The sequence below is a fragment of the Microplitis mediator genome, chromosome 2 (assembly GCF_029852145.1).
Source record: "Microplitis mediator isolate UGA2020A chromosome 2, iyMicMedi2.1, whole genome shotgun sequence".
NCBI lineage: Eukaryota > Metazoa > Arthropoda > Insecta > Hymenoptera > Braconidae > Microplitis > Microplitis mediator.
Genome location: NC_079970.1, coordinates 17941417 through 17963670, shown reverse-complemented (window position 1 = coordinate 17963670; position 22254 = coordinate 17941417). Strand labels below are relative to the sequence as shown.

The 22254-nt window shown below is 28.3% G+C and overlaps 2 protein-coding genes and 1 long non-coding RNA gene across 13 annotated transcripts in view; 2 read left to right on the top strand and 1 right to left on the bottom strand.

The window, feature by feature from the left end:
- LOC130663694 (ryanodine receptor) overlaps positions 1-10114 on the top strand; it is an 89696-nt gene extending 79582 nt beyond the window's left edge. For all 11 annotated transcript variants that reach the window (XM_057463105.1, XM_057463101.1, XM_057463098.1 and 8 more), the window contains 9 exons: positions 904-1762; positions 2555-2751; positions 4139-4385; positions 4477-5039; positions 6895-6955; positions 7025-7303; positions 7378-7534; positions 8170-8335; positions 9907-10114. In XM_057463105.1, the coding sequence (XP_057319088.1) occupies positions 904-1762; positions 2555-2751; positions 4139-4385; positions 4477-5039; positions 6895-6955; positions 7025-7303; positions 7378-7534; positions 8170-8335; positions 9907-10069 (2692 nt within the window). In that variant the 3' untranslated portion in view covers positions 10070-10114. The remainder of the gene's footprint in view (positions 1-903; positions 1763-2554; positions 2752-4138; positions 4386-4476; positions 5040-6894; positions 6956-7024; positions 7304-7377; positions 7535-8169; positions 8336-9906) is intronic.
- Positions 1-22254, bottom strand: part of LOC130663699 (uncharacterized) — a 104693-nt gene that overhangs the window by 71119 nt on the left and 11320 nt on the right. The gene's annotated exons all lie outside the window — the stretch shown is intronic.
- On the top strand, positions 11395-20613 carry LOC130663696 (solute carrier family 35 member F2-like). Its single transcript, XM_057463109.1, has 8 exons — positions 11395-11714; positions 12767-12882; positions 14566-14759; positions 14936-15098; positions 16373-16529; positions 16610-16826; positions 18164-18294; positions 18431-20613. The coding sequence occupies exons 1-8, from the start codon at positions 11596-11598 to the stop codon at positions 18651-18653; spliced, it is 1320 nt and encodes a 439-aa protein (XP_057319092.1). The 5' UTR covers positions 11395-11595; the 3' UTR covers positions 18654-20613.

Below are 22254 nucleotides of genomic sequence, written 5' to 3'. Positions count from 1 at the left end.
TAATTTTTTTATAATGCTCATTATTATTGGCATTATAAATCATTTTATATGTCATGCAGATGAGTATATATAACTGTAACAATATATAATTTCATATAGATGTTATTATAAGTTTTATATATTTTGTAATATATTGCATTACATACTTTTGAACATATGTATTAATTATATGAAAAACATTATAAAAAATTCTATATATTATTTTATATATTATTCCATATGTATTGATATAAAATAATATATTATTTCTTATATGTTCAGCAGTATATGACTTTTTCATTCGGGATAAATAAAAATTTTCAATGTTTTTTATATTAACCCTAATCGGCTGAACATGGGTCGTTAGTGTCCAAATATTCTACTATAAACAGTCTTCATGCCTCCGAATTTTGATAAAAATGTTTATTGAAAAAGGGATTTTCTGGATTGGCAACAACTCTATCTCATAGTTGAAAGTCCAAAGAAGACCTACGAATTTATTCAGATTTTTACTCACAGAATAACATAGTTAACTAAGCGGCGGCCGCTACCCTGATTAAGAAAAATGATTTAATCCATGCTAAATGTATATCTATATATTACTCGACTAAAATTGTTTTAAATCATTTCAAATTGTTTTGAATCATTTTAAATCATTATAATGACCCATGTTCAACGTTTACGGGTGCTGAAAACAGCAACACCGATTTAGGGTTAAATTTTTGTTCTATTTGTTTAATTATTTGATCTATGAATTTTGCATAATTTATTTGAAAAATTTGCGTGAATTTATATTATTATTTAATAAGAACTTTAAATATTTAATTGTCAAAAAATTTATCTGGTTGGCTTAAAATTAAAAAAAAAAAAAAGTTTACAATTACATAGAATTAATAATGAAAAATTTTGTTTATTTATGTTTAGGGAAGAGATGGAATTTTTATTGGCATGCTGTGAAACAAATCATGACGGTAAAATAAATTACGTGGCTTTTATGGATCGATTCCACGAGCCAGCAAAAGAAATTGGATTTAACTTGGCGGTATTGCTAACAAATTTATCGGAACATATGCCAAATGAACCTCGTCTTGCACGTTTCCTCGAGACAGCTGGTTCAGTTCTAAATTACTTTGAGCCATTCCTCGGTAGAATTGAAATCTTGGGTGGTAATAGAAAAATAGAACGTGTTTACTTTGAAATAAAGGAATCAAATATTGAGCAGTGGGAAAAACCGCAAATTAAAGAATCGAAACGGTCGTATTTCTACAGTACGGTTGTTGAAGCTGGCGACAAAGAAAAGCTTGAAACGTTTATTAACTTTTGTGAGGATGCTATTTTTGAAATGCAACATGCAAGTGCACTTATGGCCATTGAGGAAAGTGGAGGAATCGGTAAAGCACGTGAATCATCGTACACATATATTACTGATGATGATGAAGAGAAAAATAAAGATCCAATTAGACGCGGTATTCAAGCTTTCAAAGATGGAGTTTCATCTTTCTTTGCCATGTTTTCAATAACAAATATTAAAAATAAAATTGCTGAAATGCAACAAATGACGATACCTGAACTAGTTATTGGTTTCTTCAAAATTATATTCTATGCGTTTTATTATTCTGGATTTGGTGTCGGTATTGTTATTAATTACTTTTTGAAATTCTTATTGGCATTAATGCGTGGCCCACATGTCGAAGAACCTGTTGTTGAAGTTAAGGAAGAAGAAGAAAAATATTCACGGCATTTACCTACACTACCCCCTACACCTGATGAATCTAATTTACAAGTAATATTATTATTTTTTATAATTATAATTGATTCAACCGGGGAAAAATACTTTTGATCTGTGCAGAGAGAACGGAATTTCCTTGAATAAAAATAAAACAAAAATAAATTATAATATTTTACACACCAAGGGAGGAAAGTTTTATCATTTGTTTTCTCATAAAAGAAAATAATGACTTTCTTCCATAAATAGGGCAAGAATTTAAACTTTCAGGTCCAGATCTGGTGAAAAATAACTTTTTTAAGTCAATAAATTATTAATTTCTTAACTCAAAGAAATTAATTTTTCTCTGAAGAAAACGCTCGAGTCAAACTCTCAATAAATTTCTTCATTCTAACAAAAGTTACTCGACTTGAGCTAGTGTTCTATATGTTCTTTTTTCTTCGGTTAAAAAGTACTTCTTGTATGAAGTGATGTCTTGATTTACAATCAGCAAATCGCAATGAAATAATTTCGTAGCCCAAAAATGTCTACTCTTTAAAAAAGTTATTTTTTTCTGTATGGAAGATATCAATTCGGTATTATATTTAGATCTAAGTAGATCAAGCTAAAAAAATAAAAATTTTAAATTTTAAAAAGATTTCGTAGCTATTTAAAAGAAAAAATTTCAAAAAATGTTTAGGTGCACAGAGATCTACATAATTTTTGTATATCTATATAAAAATCTATTGATATCAACTTAGATCTATAATCAATCAAAATTAGATTCACGTTGACTCAATCAGATCTGAATTATTTTTCTTTTTAGATTAACATTTTTTTGTATCAATTGTTTATAATTATTTTTATTAGGTACAAGCATTTGGTATGGATATAACTAAAGAAGAAGGTGGTCAAATAAAAATAGCAGCCCATGAATCGAATCCCTCGTCTCTACAGTCTAGTATAGACGAACCAGGTGAAAGTACTCCTGAAGAAGGATTAGTTGAAAATGCTAATAAAGCTGAAGGAGAGACTGAAGGACCTGTTACTTTAGCTGATCTTCTTGGGTATAATATTTTTAAATTAATTAATTTTGATGAGACTCTAATAATTTTGAGGTGATATCTCCGTAAGCCCACTTTTCTAAGGAATTTAATAAAACTTCGGATACACGTAAAGAATACACATAATAACCGTCTCTTTGCAAATTACTCTAATCGAAAAATGTTGCTCGTTAAATAGAGGAGATATTGTTTTTTTGGTGGCGCTGTCATTATACATGTATACATCTCATATTGATGGTTTAATAGTATTAGTATTTTCGTGCACGCAGCCAATATTCAGTGTAAAAGTACCCGATGAAAAAAGATTTTATACAATTGTATAAAATTATATAGAAAAAATGGCCCGATCCAATTATATACAACTGTATAGAAATTGTATAAAATTTTATACAATTCTATATAATTATATACAATTGTATAGAATTATATACAATTCCTATACAAATTGTATATAATTGGATCGGGCCATTTTTTCTATCCAATTCTATATAGTCTATATATAATTATATATAGTCCATATATAATTGATATATAATTCTATACAATTGTATAAAATCTTTTTTCATCGGGTATACAGAAAAAAAAATTCTCGACTGAAAGTAAATAAAAAGCTTTTTAACAACATGATATACTGCCCTCATCTCCTATCTATGTTCTGATTTGGAGTACCCATGTTTAACCGCAGGAACCCGGTTCCTTTGTATATACCTCAAGCTACTACTAACCTGGCACAGTCGGCACCAATATTTCAGATCTCTGCCTCTGATAACCGTTTTTGTGAGCAAGAACGATCGCTTGACATAATGGACAGTCCTTCGGGCTTGTTAAATGCATCACTTGGCAAAATAATTACTTCTACTTCTATTTTTTTACTACACGGAAAAGAAATTGCAGTTGCTACAACAGCAGCTGTAGTTGAGGTTACTACAAGTTGGAGTAAAGAAATGCCAACTTCAACTTGGAATAACCTCAACCACACGTGTAGTAAAATCAATACTATTTATGTAGTACCTTTTACCACACATGGAGTACTCGCTACTACACATGTTTTACTACAATATTGTGGTTAGAAGAACCACAATTTTTTTTCCGTGTATGTAGTATTGCAAATACTAAAGACTATGTTTAGTTTTATTCGGAGGCATATCTTCTGCCCACAAATATATTTTTGTTTCTGTATTTAAATGTAAGAGTAACCCTGTAATTAGCCACGGCTGTTGGGTTCATTGGTAAATAAATAAAACAAAAAGGAATTAACTACTGACATTCAAGTTAATTTACGTTTACACTAGAATTAATTTTAGAATCAAATAGTCGCGAAGAAATTACCTCAATAAAGTATCAATTTTAAATTTACTAATCCACAATGCTGGTATTTATATTTTTTTAGCGGTGAACAAGCAAGAGCTCAAGCAGCAGCAACAGCTGAAGCAGCAGCAGCACAACAAGCAGCAATGGCTGCAGTTGAAGCTGAAGCTAAACAAGAAATCGTAGCCGAGCCATCAACTGGTTATACATTTGACTTTTCAGCCTACACGCATCGTATTCTTTCTTGGTTGGCTAGAAATTTCTACAATCTTAAAATTGTAGCCTTGATTCTCGCCTTCTTGATAAATGTTACTCTCTTGTTCTATCGAGTAAATATTATTTTATTTATTATAAATATTTTATCTGTCAGATTTTTAATTATTATTAATTAATAATTTATTTGTTTTTTTTGATAATTAGGTATCGTCTCTGGTGGATGATGAAGATGGCAGTGGAGATTCGATTGATGACATCTTGGAAGAAATGTCCGGAGCCAGTGGTTCGGGATCGGGTAGCGGTTTTGCAGAAGTAGCAAGTAGTGGAGATGATGAAAACGGATTCGAAGAGGATGAAGATCCACTTGAATATGTTTCAGTACCAGATGATTATTATTATATGTCTCATCTGATGAGAATAATGGCCGGTTTACATTCACTTGTATCATTAGCGATGCTTGTTGCTTACTATCATCTCAAAGTGCCACTTGCTATTTTCAAACGTGAGAAAGAAGTTGCTCGTAGAGTTGAATTTGATGGTTTGTATATTGCCGAAAGTCCAGAAGACTCAGAATTGAAAGCACGTTGGGATAAAATTGTTATATCTGCCAAAACTTTCCCTGTTAACTATTGGGATAAATTTGTTAAGAAAAAAGTTAGACAAAAGTACAGTGAGACCTATGACTTTGATAGTATTAGTAACCTCTTGGGAATGGAAAAAACTTCATTTAGTCAACAGGAAGAAGAAGGATCTGGAATAATTCATTTGTGAGTTTTTAATTTTTTATTTATTATTAAATATCAACGGTCACAAGAAGTCTTTTATCAATTGTAGAAATCAAACTACCCTGGCAGATCCGAATTACGGTAATTACCGTAATTTACGTTTCCAGGACATTTGATCCCCACGACAAAACAACCGCAGTCAAAAGATCCCGCGACAAAATATCCCAATCCCGGTTATTTTTTCGCAGTAATCTTGTCTAGAGTTAAAAATTCTAAACAATAACTGATGGCGTATGTCTATGTAGACATGATGACACATAAGACGCAATTTTTTTATATGTAACTGAGACGTGTACACTCAATATCTGCCTAATGTCTGGACAATAATTAGTAGATATCGTGTAATTAAAATGTGTAATTAGCTACGTTAATTCACCAACTTATAATCTTTATCAAACTTAAAGTTCAATAGACACCGAACAATATTAGGTTTCATCCCAGCCCTGGTGGAAATTTTTCGGACTTTTCTCTGAATAACTCTGAAAAAGTCTTTAGAACTTTAGAACTGAGTTTTTCAGAGAAAATTCCAAAAAATTTCCACCAGTGAGATGTGTTGGTTGAATCGTCAGTGAGGCACCTCCAACACATCCTGCCTCATACCTAAAACTGAAATTACCAAAAAATTATAAATGGGCTAGACCCGTAATGCCACCTTTTATCTTACGGTTTTAAATAAAATTAATTATTAAATATTTTAATTTTTATTCAATCTATTATAAGATGATAAGTGAACGGCTGCTTAACGGTGAATAAACGCCATCTGTGTGTACACGACTGACTTTTCACTATCTATATGCCACATCACCATAAAAACGCATTTTAAACCGTTTAGGATAAATCAGCGGGATCAATTATCCGGGGGATATTCTGTCCGAGGATCAAAAGGCGCGGAACCTAATTTACGGTATTCGGAAGACTTATGGTATTTTACGGTAAAATACCGTAATTTACAATAAAATAAGTGGAATACGGTATTTTTGCCGTAAATTTGCAGTAAGAGCGCGGTAATTTACTGTAAAATTTCGGCAAGCTTGCGGTATTTTACCGTAAAGGGAAGTATTGCACTGTAAAAACTGTAAAAATAAAAAAGCATACGGTGTGTATGGTGAAAATCCCGCAAATCAGGTAAAATCGTATTATTACTGTAAATTGCCGTAAATTGCTGTATAGATTACCGTAAATTGCGGCAAATTCGTCGTAGGAATACCGTATTTTAGGTAAATTACCGTTATCCGGATCCACTAGAGTAATCAATATTTTTACTTTGTAATTTCATAGAGACATTATTTAAACACTTTTAAAACCAGCTAAAATTTATTTTCATTTTATATTTATGTTAAAAAATAATTTTTAAAAGTGACTTTTTATATAAAAATAGGTATAATTTTCTTGATTTTTACTATTTTTAACTAAATTTTATGGATATTATCAGGAACCAAATTCACTTTAATTCAGAATTGAAGAAAAAATTAAATCTTTTAAAAAGTATATTTATTTAAGGAAGTAAAGTTCAAAAATTTCGATTGTAAACTTAAAAAATTATCAAGAAAAAAATATGATTGGTTTTTTGCAAATTTCTTTGTAAATATTGAGTTATTTGAATTGTAAGAAACTTTTTATGTTGCGCTTTCAATTCTCTATAATAAAAGTATTCAATAATTTTAAAAAACATTGAATAGCTACTGAGATATTTGAAGTTTAAAATTCGACGAATTCGATGTTGAAATTTAGTGTTTTAAACTTCTGGGGATTTTCTAAATCTCATGAGACTGTTAATAATTAAATTATTTATTTATTTACTTATTTATTTAACAATTTTTAATTATTTTATCTTTAGCTTCTTCAGCATTGATTGGAGGTACCAGTTATGGAAAGCAGGAGTTACAATAACAGATCAAGTAAAAAAGAAATAATTATAATTTATTCTACTAAATCAATTAAATATTAATTTATTTATATATTTCCAGTCTTTCTTGTACAGTTTGTGGTACTTTACATTCTCAATTCTCGGCAATTATAACAATTTCTTTTTCGCTGCTCACTTACTGGATGTCGCAGTTGGATTTAAAACCTTAAGAACTATTTTAGAGTCTGTTACACACAATGGAAAACAATTAGTATTAACTGTTATGCTGCTTACAATTATTGTGTACATTTACACAGTTATTGCCTTCAATTTCTTCCGTAAATTTTATATACAAGAAGAGGATGATGAAGTTGATAAGAAATGTCATGACATGCTGACGGTTTGTTTTTTTTTTAATTATTTAAAAAATTTACTTAAAAATTACGTTCACTCATATTTTTTTTTCTCTTACAGTGTTTCATATTTCATCTTTATAAAGGAGTAAGAGCTGGAGGTGGTATTGGTGATGAAATTGGTGAACCTGATGGAGATGACTACGAAGTTTGGCGAATTATGTTTGATATTACATTTTTCTTCTTTGTAATTGTTATTCTTTTGGCTATCATCCAAGGTAAAATTTATTTACTTTGAATATACAGTACAAGCTCGTTATAAGCAACCGTCAGAAGTTGTAGGGGAAGAAATTCCTGGAAGAATCCAAGACTTAGGTTCCCTCTTCATCTTAGTTTTCGGTGCACATTTTACATGTGTGCGTTACGTGTTTGTGTTGTTGCGAGTCACTTCCCGAGTCAAAAAATTTCAAGCCAAAATAATAATAAAATTTTTTCTCGGCCGAAAAAAAGCCCAGGTAGTGAACATAAGGGTGAAAACTAACTAGGCCGAAATGCCTGATAATTAACGTACCCGAAGATCAAAATGTTTTCCGCGTAACGAAAATGAAAAAAAAGTATTGTGATTTGACTGCTTAAGATTATTGGCTGACATACCAACATCTGTATGCGAGACATTTTAGGAATCTAGTCATTCAGTAGAATTTAAAAAAAATTTTTTTAAACAAAAAGCGAGTGACGATTATAACGATTGTCAACACATGAAATTTGAGCGTCCGAAAGAGTGGGGGAACTTCGGGGAAGTCGCAATGAATAGCACGATAGGGGGAAATTGCTTATAACGAGCCTCGGCTGTATATTAATTTATTTGTATCAATTGTTCATTTTAATTAAACTGAGTAATGAATAATTGTAGGTTTGATTATTGATGCATTCGGAGAGCTTCGTGATCAATTGGAAAATGTTAAAACAAATATGGAAAGTAATTGTTTTATATGCGGATTGGGTAAAGAATATTTTGATACAGTACCACATGGATTTGACACACACGTTCAACAAGAACATAATTTAGCTAATTACATGTAAATATATATTTATTTTATTATTTACTCAAGAAAGTGTATGAGTCCAGTGGACCGAAAAATTAGTACCCGATTAATGGCAAATTAACCCAAGACGTAAACGGGTTTTAAGAAAAATGGGACAAAATAACAAGAGTAAAAATAAATTATAGTATAAATATTTATAAATACACTACGTCTAATTTCTAATCCGGTTAAAATATCTTTCAAGTTTTCAAAAATCGCGACCAACTCATAATTAATGAAACAGCAAGAACGTAAACGGGCATATTATTAGATATATGATAATACACTACTCGCAGAAATTAAGGGATATAAAAAAAATTGTAAATTTTTAAGCGATTTTTAACATGCTGTAACTCAGAGGAAAATAGTCGTACAGCAAAAATCAAAAAAGCAAATTGTACATTCACGCTTCTAGCTTTCAGATCTGGACTTCAAAATTTTGTATCATGCATGGTTTCGGAGTAATCCTAAAAAAACCGCCGCAAAAAAAAATTTCCAAATTTTTGCTCGTCTTAAAAAAGTTCTATGGGCTTTAATAATTATTTTTTGATAATTTAACCTTAAAGCTTTTTAGGTAATTTAATACCCTTCGATTTGCCGTCCTTGAAAAGTCTCTACAACGATTTGGCGCGGAGTTGTCATTGATCAAAGCAAAGAAGTCCATTTTGACTTTGACAATCAATAACTCGGGACATATTGATCGTACAGGGAATTAAACTAGGGTTTTGAAAACTGCAAAACATCCTTTATAAGACACCAATAGTGGCTTTTGATTAAAAAAAATTTTTCGTAGCGACAATGTTGATTAAAGAAAAGGTAAAAATTCTCATATTTAAGGATATTTGAAAATCTAGGAATAACTTTGGATATAATGGATGAACAAAGGATACCGTCGTTTTTTTTTTTCAACCACAAAGTGTCCTGAAAAAACCATGAAAATTTTAAAGCGCTGCGATTCTTTTTCTTATTGCTCCGAAGCTTTAAATTTATCGTTTTCGCCAAAAATCGCACATTAAGCGATTCTTCGATTTTTAATAATTTCTTCAATTTCAAAAAGTTTTTTTTAGCGACAAACCTTATTTCTTTGATCAAAAACATTAATCATTGGAAATAATAAAAAAAAAATAAAATTTCCAATAATTTATTTTTGCGTGAAATAAAATATTTTTAATTGTTTAACAAATAATTCAAAGTAAAGAAATAAATAAAAACCTATTTTTCAAAGATTTGATAAAAAAATTTTTGTTTATTTTCGGCTTTGAGTCAGACATAAATTTTGAAAACAATCGCGGACTTTAAAATTACTTTCTGGGATTATAAATATAATTAAAAATGAAATTTTTTTAAATCTATTATCCTTAATTCGAATTATTTTGTCCTGATTATTGAAGCACCCGTTATTCAACGTCAGTTACATAAAGCGTTTAGACGGGTTATCATATTTTTTATTATACCAAGAAGAAAAAATTAAAAAAAATTTGTTATTTTTCGGTTTACTACTAAAGTACACTTTCAATTAATTATTAAATTTAAAACTACTAATATTTTTAAATTATTATTTAAAGGTTCTTCCTCATGCATCTTATTAATAAACCGGACACAGAATACACTGGTCAAGAGACCTACGTATGGAATATGTATCAACAAAGAATGTGGGACTTTTTCCCAGTTGGTGACTGTTTCAGAAAACAAAACGAAGCGGGCGAAGAAGAAGTCAAGAAAAAATAATTATAAGTGTTTTATTTTTTTTTTCTATTTATAAATATTAAATTTCTCATACAGACGACTAAATATTAAGACAATTGACAAAAACAAAACAAAATTATAACATAAATGACAATCTCATATTGTAGCAGGCTTTGAGTTTACCGCAAACTCGTCTGTCGCACTGAATCAAAATTTTTAACGATAATAGTAAACACTAACAATAAAAATAATGAGTGTTCATTATTAATTTTTTTTTTATCATCACAAATAGTAACTATTCAATGCGAATACATACGTGATAATAAAGTGCTTAAAATTGTGGCTTTTAAAATTTTAAAGAATTGACTTTTAACTATATTAGATAATAATGATAATATATTACTAATATCGATAAATAACTAAAACAAAATTATAAAATAAGTAAAAAAAAAAAAATTTTAGTAAAATTTTAACTAATTTTTCATAGCCAATGGAATTAAAATGTTAATAATAATTCCAAAACTATTGCAATTAAATTTCACCTATTTTTTCAACTTTATAATAGCTTAATTATCAAGTTAATAGTAAATTATTAGATCTAGTTTACTCTAGATAATAAAAAAAAATAAAAACAAAAAAAAAATTGCACAAATTAATAATTTTAAATAAAATAATTAAAATATCGCATTATTTTCTACAAAACTTATTCTCAAGTGCGACATAAAACTATTACACACAAACTAAATAACAATCAATTAAATTTTTAATATTTTATGTGCGTTATAAAAAAAAAAAAAGCTAAAAAAAATATTTATAAACAGTTACATGAATGGAAGTGTGTCTATCCTATTAAATAATTTATTATGTTGTTTTTGATTGTTATCCACGACTGAACTCATTAAAAATCATCTTTAATTATTAAATAAATAAACAGATATATAAGTAAATATATAAATATATTATAATATATTTGAGATTGTCAATATATTGTAAATAAAACAAAAATAATAATAATAAATGATAAATCTTCGGCAGGGCTATCCGAATAAAAATAAAATATCATTCTATATAAATATAAATATGTATCTTTTATTTGTACTTTTATTTTTATTTCTTAGGGGATTTCTTTGAGGAAAGATGAATAGATTGCAGTGAATGTAAGAGTTATTTTAAAAATTTTAAATGTCAGGTAGAGTGAAGTGGAATTTATACATGAAAGTGGTTGCAGTTTTGCGGCGATAGTTTTAAATTTTAAGCTACGTACTGTACATATATAAATATATATATATTTGTATATGTATGTATATATTTTATTTGTAGAGTATGGTGTAGAGTTTAAGTGTGATGGAGAAAGAGTGAAGGAATAAAGTAAAAAGATATAAGAGAAAGAGTATCAGCATCAGCATCAGCATCAACATCAACGGCAGCAGTTGCAGTAGCAGTAGCAGTAACGAAATAAGGGGATGAAATAGGAAGTAGTAATAGTAGTAGGGCTGTGAAGTAAGGGAAAAAATGGGGTCGCGCAGGCGTAAGTTACGGACGCCGGTGTTGTACGAGACAGGGTGAAAATGCACCCTTGCATGGGAGTGTCATCGGGTGCTCGTAATTGTCATAAAAACATAAATATGCAGCCTAGAAATGGTATTTGTGATAAAATTGAAAATTACATATCGGAATTGAGTCAGTGGTGAGTGATTACATTGATAATAATCATTTGTTATTGATATAATATTATTTCAAGTGTTTTATATACATATATGTATGTTTTATTTTTTCATATTATTTTATGGTGATGAGAATTTGTGGTTCCGGCATCGTAAGGGTGGTTCCCGGGTTAAAGTGACGGGTGTTTACTATACTCGCTATGTTCCTCTTTAATGTTCTCGTTTTACCGGCTTTAATATATAGTGCAAAACGTAGAATACTAAATGTACTATGTACTATTACTATGTACATACTACTTTGTTTCACAGTGCTATGTTTTAGCTGGCTCAAGATCTATGAGAGTTTTTAAAGTCTACTTTATTCAATTTTTATTTACATTTTTTAGTCACGGAGTTTGCTCACATTTTTATTCTCTATTGTACTTGATGTCTTTTGTTATATTTGCTCAAGTTAAATATTTTTTCTCTTTATTTTCATTTAGATCGTTATGAAAATATTAAAATCTTTTAAATATTTGTCATATTAAAACATTTATTTTCTCGAAGTTTTTAAATTCAATTTCAGTGAAAAATTTTTTAATATTTAAAAGTTTTATTTTAAATTATCTTCAATGTTAATAATTTTCGCGATAAATAATTATAAACAATTATTTTTTAATACTTTGTAATATAATTTGTTTCGAGTTCTGACAGAAAATTTTTATAAATAAATAAAAATATAAATATCTATCTATCAAAATTTGATTCGTATGTTGGAAAAATTTCGATTTTTAATTTTCATTTTTCTATTTTTTTTCTTTGCTCTTATCAATTAATTTTTAATGACGTCAAGAAAATTTCTTTGTCCTCCATAAAATTTTTAACTAATAATTAGATATCCGTGTTTTGCATTGAAATATTAAGAAAAAAAAAATAAATTCAAGTATTTTATCTTGAAAAACATTTTATAATTTCTCTGAATACTTTTTAAAAGACTTTTTATTCAATTAAAATTTTTCAGTCCCTTTTAATAAAGTAAAAAAACTTGTTTAATTTAAAATAATTAAAAAATTTTTTTTTCTTACAATATTTATAGGTCAGTATGGAGAACAATAATACTTGGACAATTTTTATCAATAGTTCTTTACTGGATGACACAATTAAATCATCATATAAACACTGTATCTTTACCGAAGCTCAGTATTCCAACAGGTAAAAAAACATAAGTATAATAAAGCATTTATCTGTTCATGAATAAAAAAAAACTTTTGAATTAATTGAATGTAAATTTATAAATAAGGTAAAGACTCATTACCCACTCACTTTTCAGGGAGTGAGATTGAACCATTTAATATAAATTTGTAAATCAAATGAAAAATCATTTTTTTTTTATAGTTATTGACTGTAGTTTTAAATATTAGAATATAACTTTAATTTTAAGAATGTTGATAATTAATTGTTATTAATATTCTTAAACAAGGTTGTTGAGTGTACTCACCCTGATTACGAAATCTAATTTGAATTGATTTCAAAAATCTAAATTATTTTATGTGGTATCATATCGTAAAATTATTATTTGAAACAATTGCAATGTTATTTTCTCCTTAAATTTAATTAAAAATGATTCGAAAGTTCAAATCATTTCCAATAATTTTGAATCACCCGAGGAACCAGAAATTGCGATATTTTCTCATTCAAATTATTTGAAAATAATTCGACAATTTAAATCATTTAATAATTTCAAATCATAAAATAATATTTTTATTCAATATGATTTAAAATGATTTGTTCCAAAATTTATACTCGAAAGAAAAATAATTCTGACATTTTGGAATGATTCAAAATGATTAAGAAGTTACGTAATCTCAAATAATTCTAAATTAGATTTTTTAATCAGGACATAGACGCTCACTAAAAGTTGTGATGTACTTACCATTCATCGATCAACAAATGGCCCTATACTCGCTCAAAGACAATATCAATTGAACTAATTATAAATATAAAATATAGGATTTTTCCATGTAGGAAACCATGGGTATCTGGTTTCCCAAATAAAAACTTTATATAGGAAACTGGGGACCTGGATTCCCACGTAGAAAATTGTGGGTACCTGGATTCCCATGTAAGAACTTGACATAGAAACTTAAGTAGATTGATTTTTTTGTGAGAAATTCATATAGGATTCTGGGTTTCTATATAAGTAGTTTCTATAGAATCCGAGGTATCTGGATTTCTATGTCTATCGTTTATTGATACGCGTATATGAATAAAAGAATAGATTAATATTCTATTGGCAGGATACTTTTCAACAAAAAATTGATTAATTGATACTCTCTATATCAGTATTAACTCAAGAAGTATTACATCTTTATAGAAATTGCAAATAATTTCAATAAAACACTAACTCAGGAATCGTACAAAGATATTGTACTGCAGGAAAGTTTGTGAAACCACATACGCTTTTTATGATATTTGTATCAATAACGTGACGCTTTTTGTTAATGTTTCCTAATTCTTAAACCATACAAGATTCCTATATGGATTTTGAGATGGTGCAGATTCCCATGGGAAATCGAGATGAAAATTCGCATGGAAATCCATACTAGATTCCCATATGGATTTGGCATGATGTGGATTCCCATAGGAACCCATGTGAGAACCTATATCGGGATCTACGCTGGATTACTTTAGGAAACCATACGGGAATCCATCCGAAAACACCATGCGGGAACCCACATCGCAATCTCAGCTGGATTCCCATATGAATTTTTTTGATAGGGTGTGATAATTGGTCGTGACACCAAAGTGAGCGACTAATGGTACCTATCGGGTTTAGGGTCTTTACCTTAAATGAACAAACTCTTTATTTTTATTATATTTTTTAAAATTTAAAAGGGCAAAATCTCCCACATTACGTAATGCTGTGCCTGGTATACACGACGTGGATGTCTTGTCGAGGAACCGGGAATGGATTAATTTCTGTTTTAAGAGCCCGAGGCTGGAGGTATTTATTACTTGCATTTATTGACGTCGAGGCTAACACTCTTATAACTTCCTCTCACCAATTCACAAGTTTGGCAAGTATCCAGGTACACTTTAAACTTTAAATCAACTTTTTATAATTGTCATTCATATTTATTGCTGTTTAATTACTTAACTTTGTGTTATATCTATATCTATATTACTTTAAAAAGTAAACTTTGAAAACTAGAAATCATTTAAATATTTAACTTTGAAACTACATATATTACGTTATTTGTTAAAGCTACTTGACTGCGTAGCTATTCCAGTAGCTCTAGCACTTTCATGTCTCGTTCTTGGTGTTCGATATCGTATTGTTCATATTGTCGGTATTTCCGTTTGTTTAATGGGCGTTGGATGCCTTGTTTGGGCTGGTATTGATGACAATAAAGATCTTGGAATAAATGGTAAATTGATATTTATTCATAATTTATTCGAATTAAAAAAGTGCACGTTCAATTTTTTAGGGATTTTTGCACATGAATATTAAGATCATAAGAAGGTGAACTTCAATATGAAATTTCGATGAAAATTTTATAATGATATAAAATATGATTTAAACTGCAAGTTTCAATGCTTGTTTTGTCAGTAGAAACAAGCCGATTTCAAACCAATGCGACTTAACGGGTAGAAACTAATGAGTTTCTTTCTTACAAAAGAAACTCATTAGTTTCTGCTCGATAAATTACGTTCTGATTTCATCTCTGCCAGAATCGCATTTATTTATTGTGTTTGAAAAATTAAAAAAACAATTCGAGCTCTAATAAAAGAAGCCATTAATTTGCTTGTTAAATTAATTAAATTTCCTTATTTGTAAAACAGCATTATTTTTTTGCCGCGCTATCGATTAAAAATTATCCCGTTTTGACTGACTCCAGACATTAAAACTCCCAGTATCAATGCAATTAATATTAAAAGTTTAATGCGTGGCACGGGAAAAAACACGATACAGACTTTGGGTGATGTCAACCTTCGCCTTCGAATTAGGAGGACAGTCCAACTTTACCTTTGCATGAAATCGTCTTATTTCATCCCTTGCCACAAAACATACTATTTATTTTTTTTTATTATACTTCTTCATGGCGGATCCATGGAAAAATTTTCATCAATCACATATTATTTATATTTTAAATAGTTATAAACTTCTATAATTCAAAAAAATTGAAAATTCCTTTTTTTATCAATCAGAAATATGTTCTCTCCCTCAAAGCTAAAAAAGAAAAAAAAACATCGCTGGATAGTTTTTTTTTTCTCTCAACAAAAACCGACATCTAAATTATTAAATATCCTAGGATAGATTGTAATTTTTCAGTAAATAAAAAAAAATAAGTAAAATTTAAGTAAATAAATAAAAAAAGAAATATGAGACCATAAAAAAACTGATATTTAAAAGTTTTTTGAATATAAAATCAATGAAAAATCTGAAATTTATATACTAATTCAATTTCACAAGATTATGTAATCACTGATTACTAATATCAGTATTTATAATAATTTTTCGAATGTTATTACAATTACATTCATAAAATATTCATCAAAAATCCAATGTGAAGTTCACGTAATCGTCTTATCAACTGAATATTCATATGTAAGAATCCCTCAGGAATTAATCATGAACTTTTTTTTTTCACGAGACATAACACTGACTTTGAATAATTTTGTATTTATAATTTTCATACAGGTAAAAATCAATTAGTAGGTGACATGTTATGTCTTGGAGGTGCTGTACTATTCTCAGTGACAACTGTCCTTCAGGAATTAGCTGTCAAAACGGTTGATATTATTGAATATTTGGGAATGATTGGATTTTTTGGAACTATTTTGAGCTGTATTCAAATGTAAATAATTTTAATTAAAATGAAAATATTTTATTGATCAGTATATATTTTCAAATAATTAATTGATCTAATTATTTTAGTGCTGTGTTAGAGAGATTGCAAATAGAATCAGCGTCATGGAGTACCGCAACGCCAGTCGTAATAACAGCATTAGTATTTTATTGTATAACGCAGTTCGTATTTTTTTCACTTGTACCAGTGATTCTATTTGAATCTGGTGCAACTGCGTTACAACTATTTCTTCTTACTGCTGATTTCTTTAATGTGCTCTTGGGTATGCTTACACACCAATACAAGGTAAAATAAATTCTGTGATTTATTTATTTAAAAATTGTTTTGTCAACATTTTTATTTGATAATTATTAAACAATGCTTAGAGAAAAATTAACTAAGAACTTCTTTAAGTCTCATTCCTATCAAAAAAATCCATGTAAGATTTTTCTTAATATATGGGAATCCATAGAACTTCATATAGGAAAATATGGATACCTGGGTCCCCGTATATATTGTAAAAAATTTTTGGAGTGAACGTAGATTAAATCCGGAGAGATGCGGATCGGATGACTGGATTTATTGAATTTCTTTGGTGTAAAATTCACTCTGAAGGGGAGTTTATTTCAAATTGAAATTCCTGATCAGAAAGAATGAAGATTTTAATAAAATCCAGATCACTCCGCTGGAAAAATAAACTCCCTACTTACTCCGTATGCAGAGTGATTTTTTCTGAAACTCCGGAATTCCGAGTGGCGGAGTAAATTCGGATTTAAATGAATTACGTAATCACTCTGGATTCACTCCTGATATTTTACAGTGAAGAGAACTGTAGGTACCTGGGTTTTCATACGAAAAATACACATAGAACTTGGATATCCAAATTCCCATGTTAGAAATCTATGTAGAAATCCGGGTATCTGAATTTCTATGTAAAAATTTTATACACATGGTAAATCATGCATAAGTCCACATAGGAATCTATGCTGGATTTCTATAGAAAACCGTATGGGAATCCATCCGAAAACGTCATGCAGGAATTTTCGGCGGTATCTAAGCTGGATTTCCACATGGATTTTTTTGATTGGGATATTTTGTAGTCATGGAAGTAATTTAAGCGCATTCGAAATAAATTAAAAAAATTATTCCAACATTCTATTACTTATCAAACTTTTGATCGCTCTGCGAATAGATTCTGATTTATGAGGTTCTTTTAATTTATAAGTAAATAAGGGCATTCAGAAATACAAATACTCTAGCTCCAGCTAAATATAACTATAGCGCGAAAATATTGAAATATAAAAAACGAAATAATTTAATTTATTTTTCACATCTAGCGAAAATAATTGGAAGTTGTCACACACACGTAACTACGAATACTTAAATATTATCCAGCAACTAATCACAACAGCTCTCGAATACTTTAAAACATTGACATTTGTTGGAAATTAAATTTTTTAAAATCAAACAAAATCTGATGACTTGAAATTCTTTTTTTTTTTTTTTTTTACAATTTTCAATTTCTCGAGCGAAAAATAAAAAAAATGGAAAATTTTATTTTTTTTAATTTTCATAATTTAATAAGACTTTATTATAAAATTTAATTAAAAAATGTATTTATATGTTTATATATTTTATTACAGTTCCACACGCTATATTTTCTCTCGTATACATTAACAATGACTGGCATATTTATTTACGCAATAAAAAGGACACCAATGTCATCGAATTCACGGAGACAACAACAAATAGAAACACCGGCACCAGATTATAGGTAAAAAAAAAATTTTTCTTTTCTATAAAATTTATTTTTGATTATCATTAATAACAAATCAATAAATAAAATTATATATTAAGAAATTAATGAATTTTTGAACTGAGTAATTAATAAATTATTAATTTTCTTAAAGTGACGTGATTTTAAGACGAATGTCACACCCAGACGGTGGGGAAGTGGAAATGGCCACAAGTTCAGGTATGTCTGCAGTTAGTGGACCTTTAGAAGCAATTGATACTAAAGTACCATCAATTATTGGAAGCGAACGAGAAACGATGGATGCTACTAGTTTACCACTTAGTGTTAGCTCCGATACGGCCTTTACATCTTTCTACGGTAGCCAATCAAATTTGTAAAACATTTAAATTAAACGCATTTATTTAAGTTTTCACTTTTCACTTCACCGATAATTAAATTCATAATTCATGATAATTAAATTCATTACACTGTAATAAATTGGGCGTGAATCCGTAGTGAATATGGATTTTATTTAAATCCGAATTCACTCCTTCGCTCAGAGTTACGGAGTTTTAAAAATAAATTGCTCCACATGCGGAGTGAATAGGGATGTTTTTCGGGGCGGAGTATTTTCGGAGTAACGCGGATTTTATTTCAATCCACATTCACTCCGGTCCGTAATTTGAATACTCAAATAAATTTATATTTAATCAAAACAGTTGTTAATTAGAAACCCAATTATTTCAATTACTAATTGATTCAAATATTTTAATTAAACTTGAAATATTATGGTTTTAATTTATAAAATGTTTCAGTAACTCAGTAAATTATAATTTGATATGTATAATACATAGTGAAAATATTAAGTTATTGAATAGCTACAGTGGCATAGTTTTTATAGGAATATTTTATATTTCGGTATAATATGAAATATTATCTCGTAGTATGACTGATGTAAATCATACGACAGTTTGTAACTCAGTGGAATCATATTATTTGTGACAAGTTTTATTATCAGCTGCTTATAATTTTTAAAAATCATTTCGCGTGAATGTATGATGGACAGGGAGCTCGTAATTATTTCCGTACTCAATATAAATATCAAATACTTAAGCTCATTATGTATTAGTAATTTTTTTTATAATTAATATTTTCCAAAACTCCCCTTCGGAGTGAATTAATAAAAAGTCATCTACTCCACGTTCACTCTGCGTTTACTCCGCAAATTTTTTACAGTGTAATAGCACATACTTAATTAAATAACAGTAATACATGATTACGAGCGTAATATTTAGTTTGACACAAACAAATAAGAGATAATAATGACAATTAAATAAAATTGAATATCAATCAAAAAATGTATGAGATTAAATAATTTGAAAACATAATAATAATAATAATTACAGCGTTCGTAATGAATGTATCGACAATTATCTTAAGGGAACACGATATAAAAAATAATTATTTATTATTTACAGTAGTTACTAACGAGTATCGTTAATTAAATTAACGAATTATGATAATTATAGTTGCTAATAATAATAATTATTCTTCCTAAATAATTTAACGTTAGAAAATTAAACGTTAAATTGTGATTAATACGTAAACGAATGATGTGGGTATTATTATACATAGAAAACTAATTAGGAATTATTATAAAAACAAAATAGATAATGTAATAATAATTAATTATTAATATTTAATAGTTAGAATAATAATATAATTATTCAATTTTATTGAATTTTGTAAGAAAAGAAAAAAAACTTTCGGAGATCTTTAAATTTCTTAAACTATTATATATAATTATATGACTATTTATTGATAATGATATGCATAAACTTTTGTAGTTTAATGAGAAAACAGTAGTAATAAAGAAAAATAACGAATAAATTTTTTTAAGTGTAAGGAACTATGTACAATAATTTATAAATTGTGACAATCTCACATGTGAGACCTACAGCTCGAAAAGCCGCACATAATATTTTTTATTTATTTAATTAATTTAAATTTTGTAATTGAAGATCGAAATCGATAATTAATTATAATTATTATTAATAATGATAATTTGCTTTGGCTGTGCAAAGATCTCTCAGAGTTTGAAGTTACAAAAAAATCAAACCAATGATTTATAAATAATATTTTTTAATGTGCCAAATATTTTTTATATTGTGCTTATACTTTTTATTATGTTAATTTTGAGGAATATCATTTATGTATTTTTTATTGTTGATTTATTTAAAATGTAATTTAAGTTTTTCATACACTAATGTAATTAAATATAAAAACAATGTATTAACTGTATAAATATATGTATTCGTGTAATCTCTTTTATCAATTTTATTTAGATTGCTCAAAAATTATATGAAAATTAAAATTTTTCTGGAGTGTGTATAATTCTATAATTAATATATTCTTTAACTAAATTTATTCGAAATGTAATTTAAAATATTTTTCGTTTTTGAATAAATAATTTTATGAGATATGTAACTCAATAAATATGTAAATATATCGTAGAAATTTATCCAATATAATAAATTTTCCAGTATTCAAAGCATTACTATTTTTATCAATTAGGAATAAAACGAAATTTGGTAAATTAATTTCAGTAAAATCTTCATGGCAATTTTATAATTTGAATTTTCAAATTTTGTAGACTAAATTTATTTACCAAATAATGAATGAAAATTTAATGAATGAAGTTTAATTGAAACTTAATATATTTATGTCTTGAAGAAAAATTGCGATTAATGAACGGAATTAGTCTTAAACCAAAGATAAGACGATCTGCTGATGAATGCGCAAACAGCAGTCTCGATCTCGCTTTCTCACGCGTATACAAATACTACGAAATAGATATTGTTGGTTTCCCATACGTGAGTGGATCAGTTCGCAACACCATTTGAGTCATTTTAAATCCAAAAGAACATAGGCACACGCAAAAAAATGAATTATAAAAATTAATGGTTGATAACTAAAAATTTAGAATGTGGTCACATTTTAATAGCATTTCGAACAGCAATTTCGTGGTTTTATAGAATAAATTAAAATAATCTTAATTTAAATATTGAAATTTTAAGTTTATATGTAAATAAATCATGTTATACAAGTAATAGAAATTACTGTTTGATACACTGTAAAAAGAGCGGTGTTAAAAATGGACTCGTTTTAACTCCGCCCGGTGTAGAAATGAAATTACATCGGTGTAGGAGGAGTAATACACCGGTGTTAAAAATACCGGTGTAAAAGCGGAGTAAAACCGGTGTAAAAGCGGGGAACCGGTGTAAAAGCGGAGTGATACCGGTGTAAAAGCGGGGTAAATTGCGTCCGCTTGAAGTATTAACTTTAAAGATTATATAACATAAAAAATGTCAGTTCTTTATGAAAATTAATAAAGAATATCATTTTTTAACAAGTATAGTGATCGAGTAAGTAAAAATATTCATAAAGTAAAATATTTTAACACCGGTAAAGAATATCTACACCGGCGGCGGCGTTATTTTAACACCGGTTTAGAATATTTACACCGGTGCTAGCGTTATTTTCACACCGCTTTCGGGGGTAAATTTAACACCGATAATTTTAACACCTACACCGCTTGGACTTACCCCGGTGATTTTTTACAGTGTAGATAAAAAAATGAAATTATAATAATTAAACGTTTCAACTTCAACATTCGCTGTTTGGAACATTAAAGTTTACAGTAAAAAAGTAAAAAAACATTCAGTATGATAAATAAAATTTTCAATGTCAAGCAATTGATTTTCATATACAACGTTATATAATTATTACTTTCTTCAAATTGTAGAAAGTATATCTTCAGCGCATCAGTTTTATAGTTTGGAACAATAAAATTATCCTTGTGTTTATGAGCTTCCAATGTATGTGAAAGAATTAACCTAAAGTATAACTGATGCAACTATACTTACATGACAAGATGACGTATTTTATCATTTCAAATAATAAAATTTAAAGACCAAGAGTGAATATTTTTTTTTCATA

What these genes read in the sequence shown, in the direction of transcription:
- LOC130663696 (XM_057463109.1), top strand. Translation starts at nt 11,596, where the DNA reads ATGCACCCTTGCATGGGAGTGTCATCGGGTGCTCGTAATTGTCATAAA. An exon ending in ATATCGGAATTGAGTCAGTG is followed by an intron (nt 11,715 to 12,766) that starts GTGAGTGATTAC and finishes CAATATTTATAG; the next exon opens with GTCAGTATGGAGAACAATAA. An exon ending in ACACCGGCACCAGATTATAG is followed by an intron (nt 18,295 to 18,430) that starts GTAAAAAAAAAA and finishes ATTTTCTTAAAG; the next exon opens with TGACGTGATTTTAAGACGAA.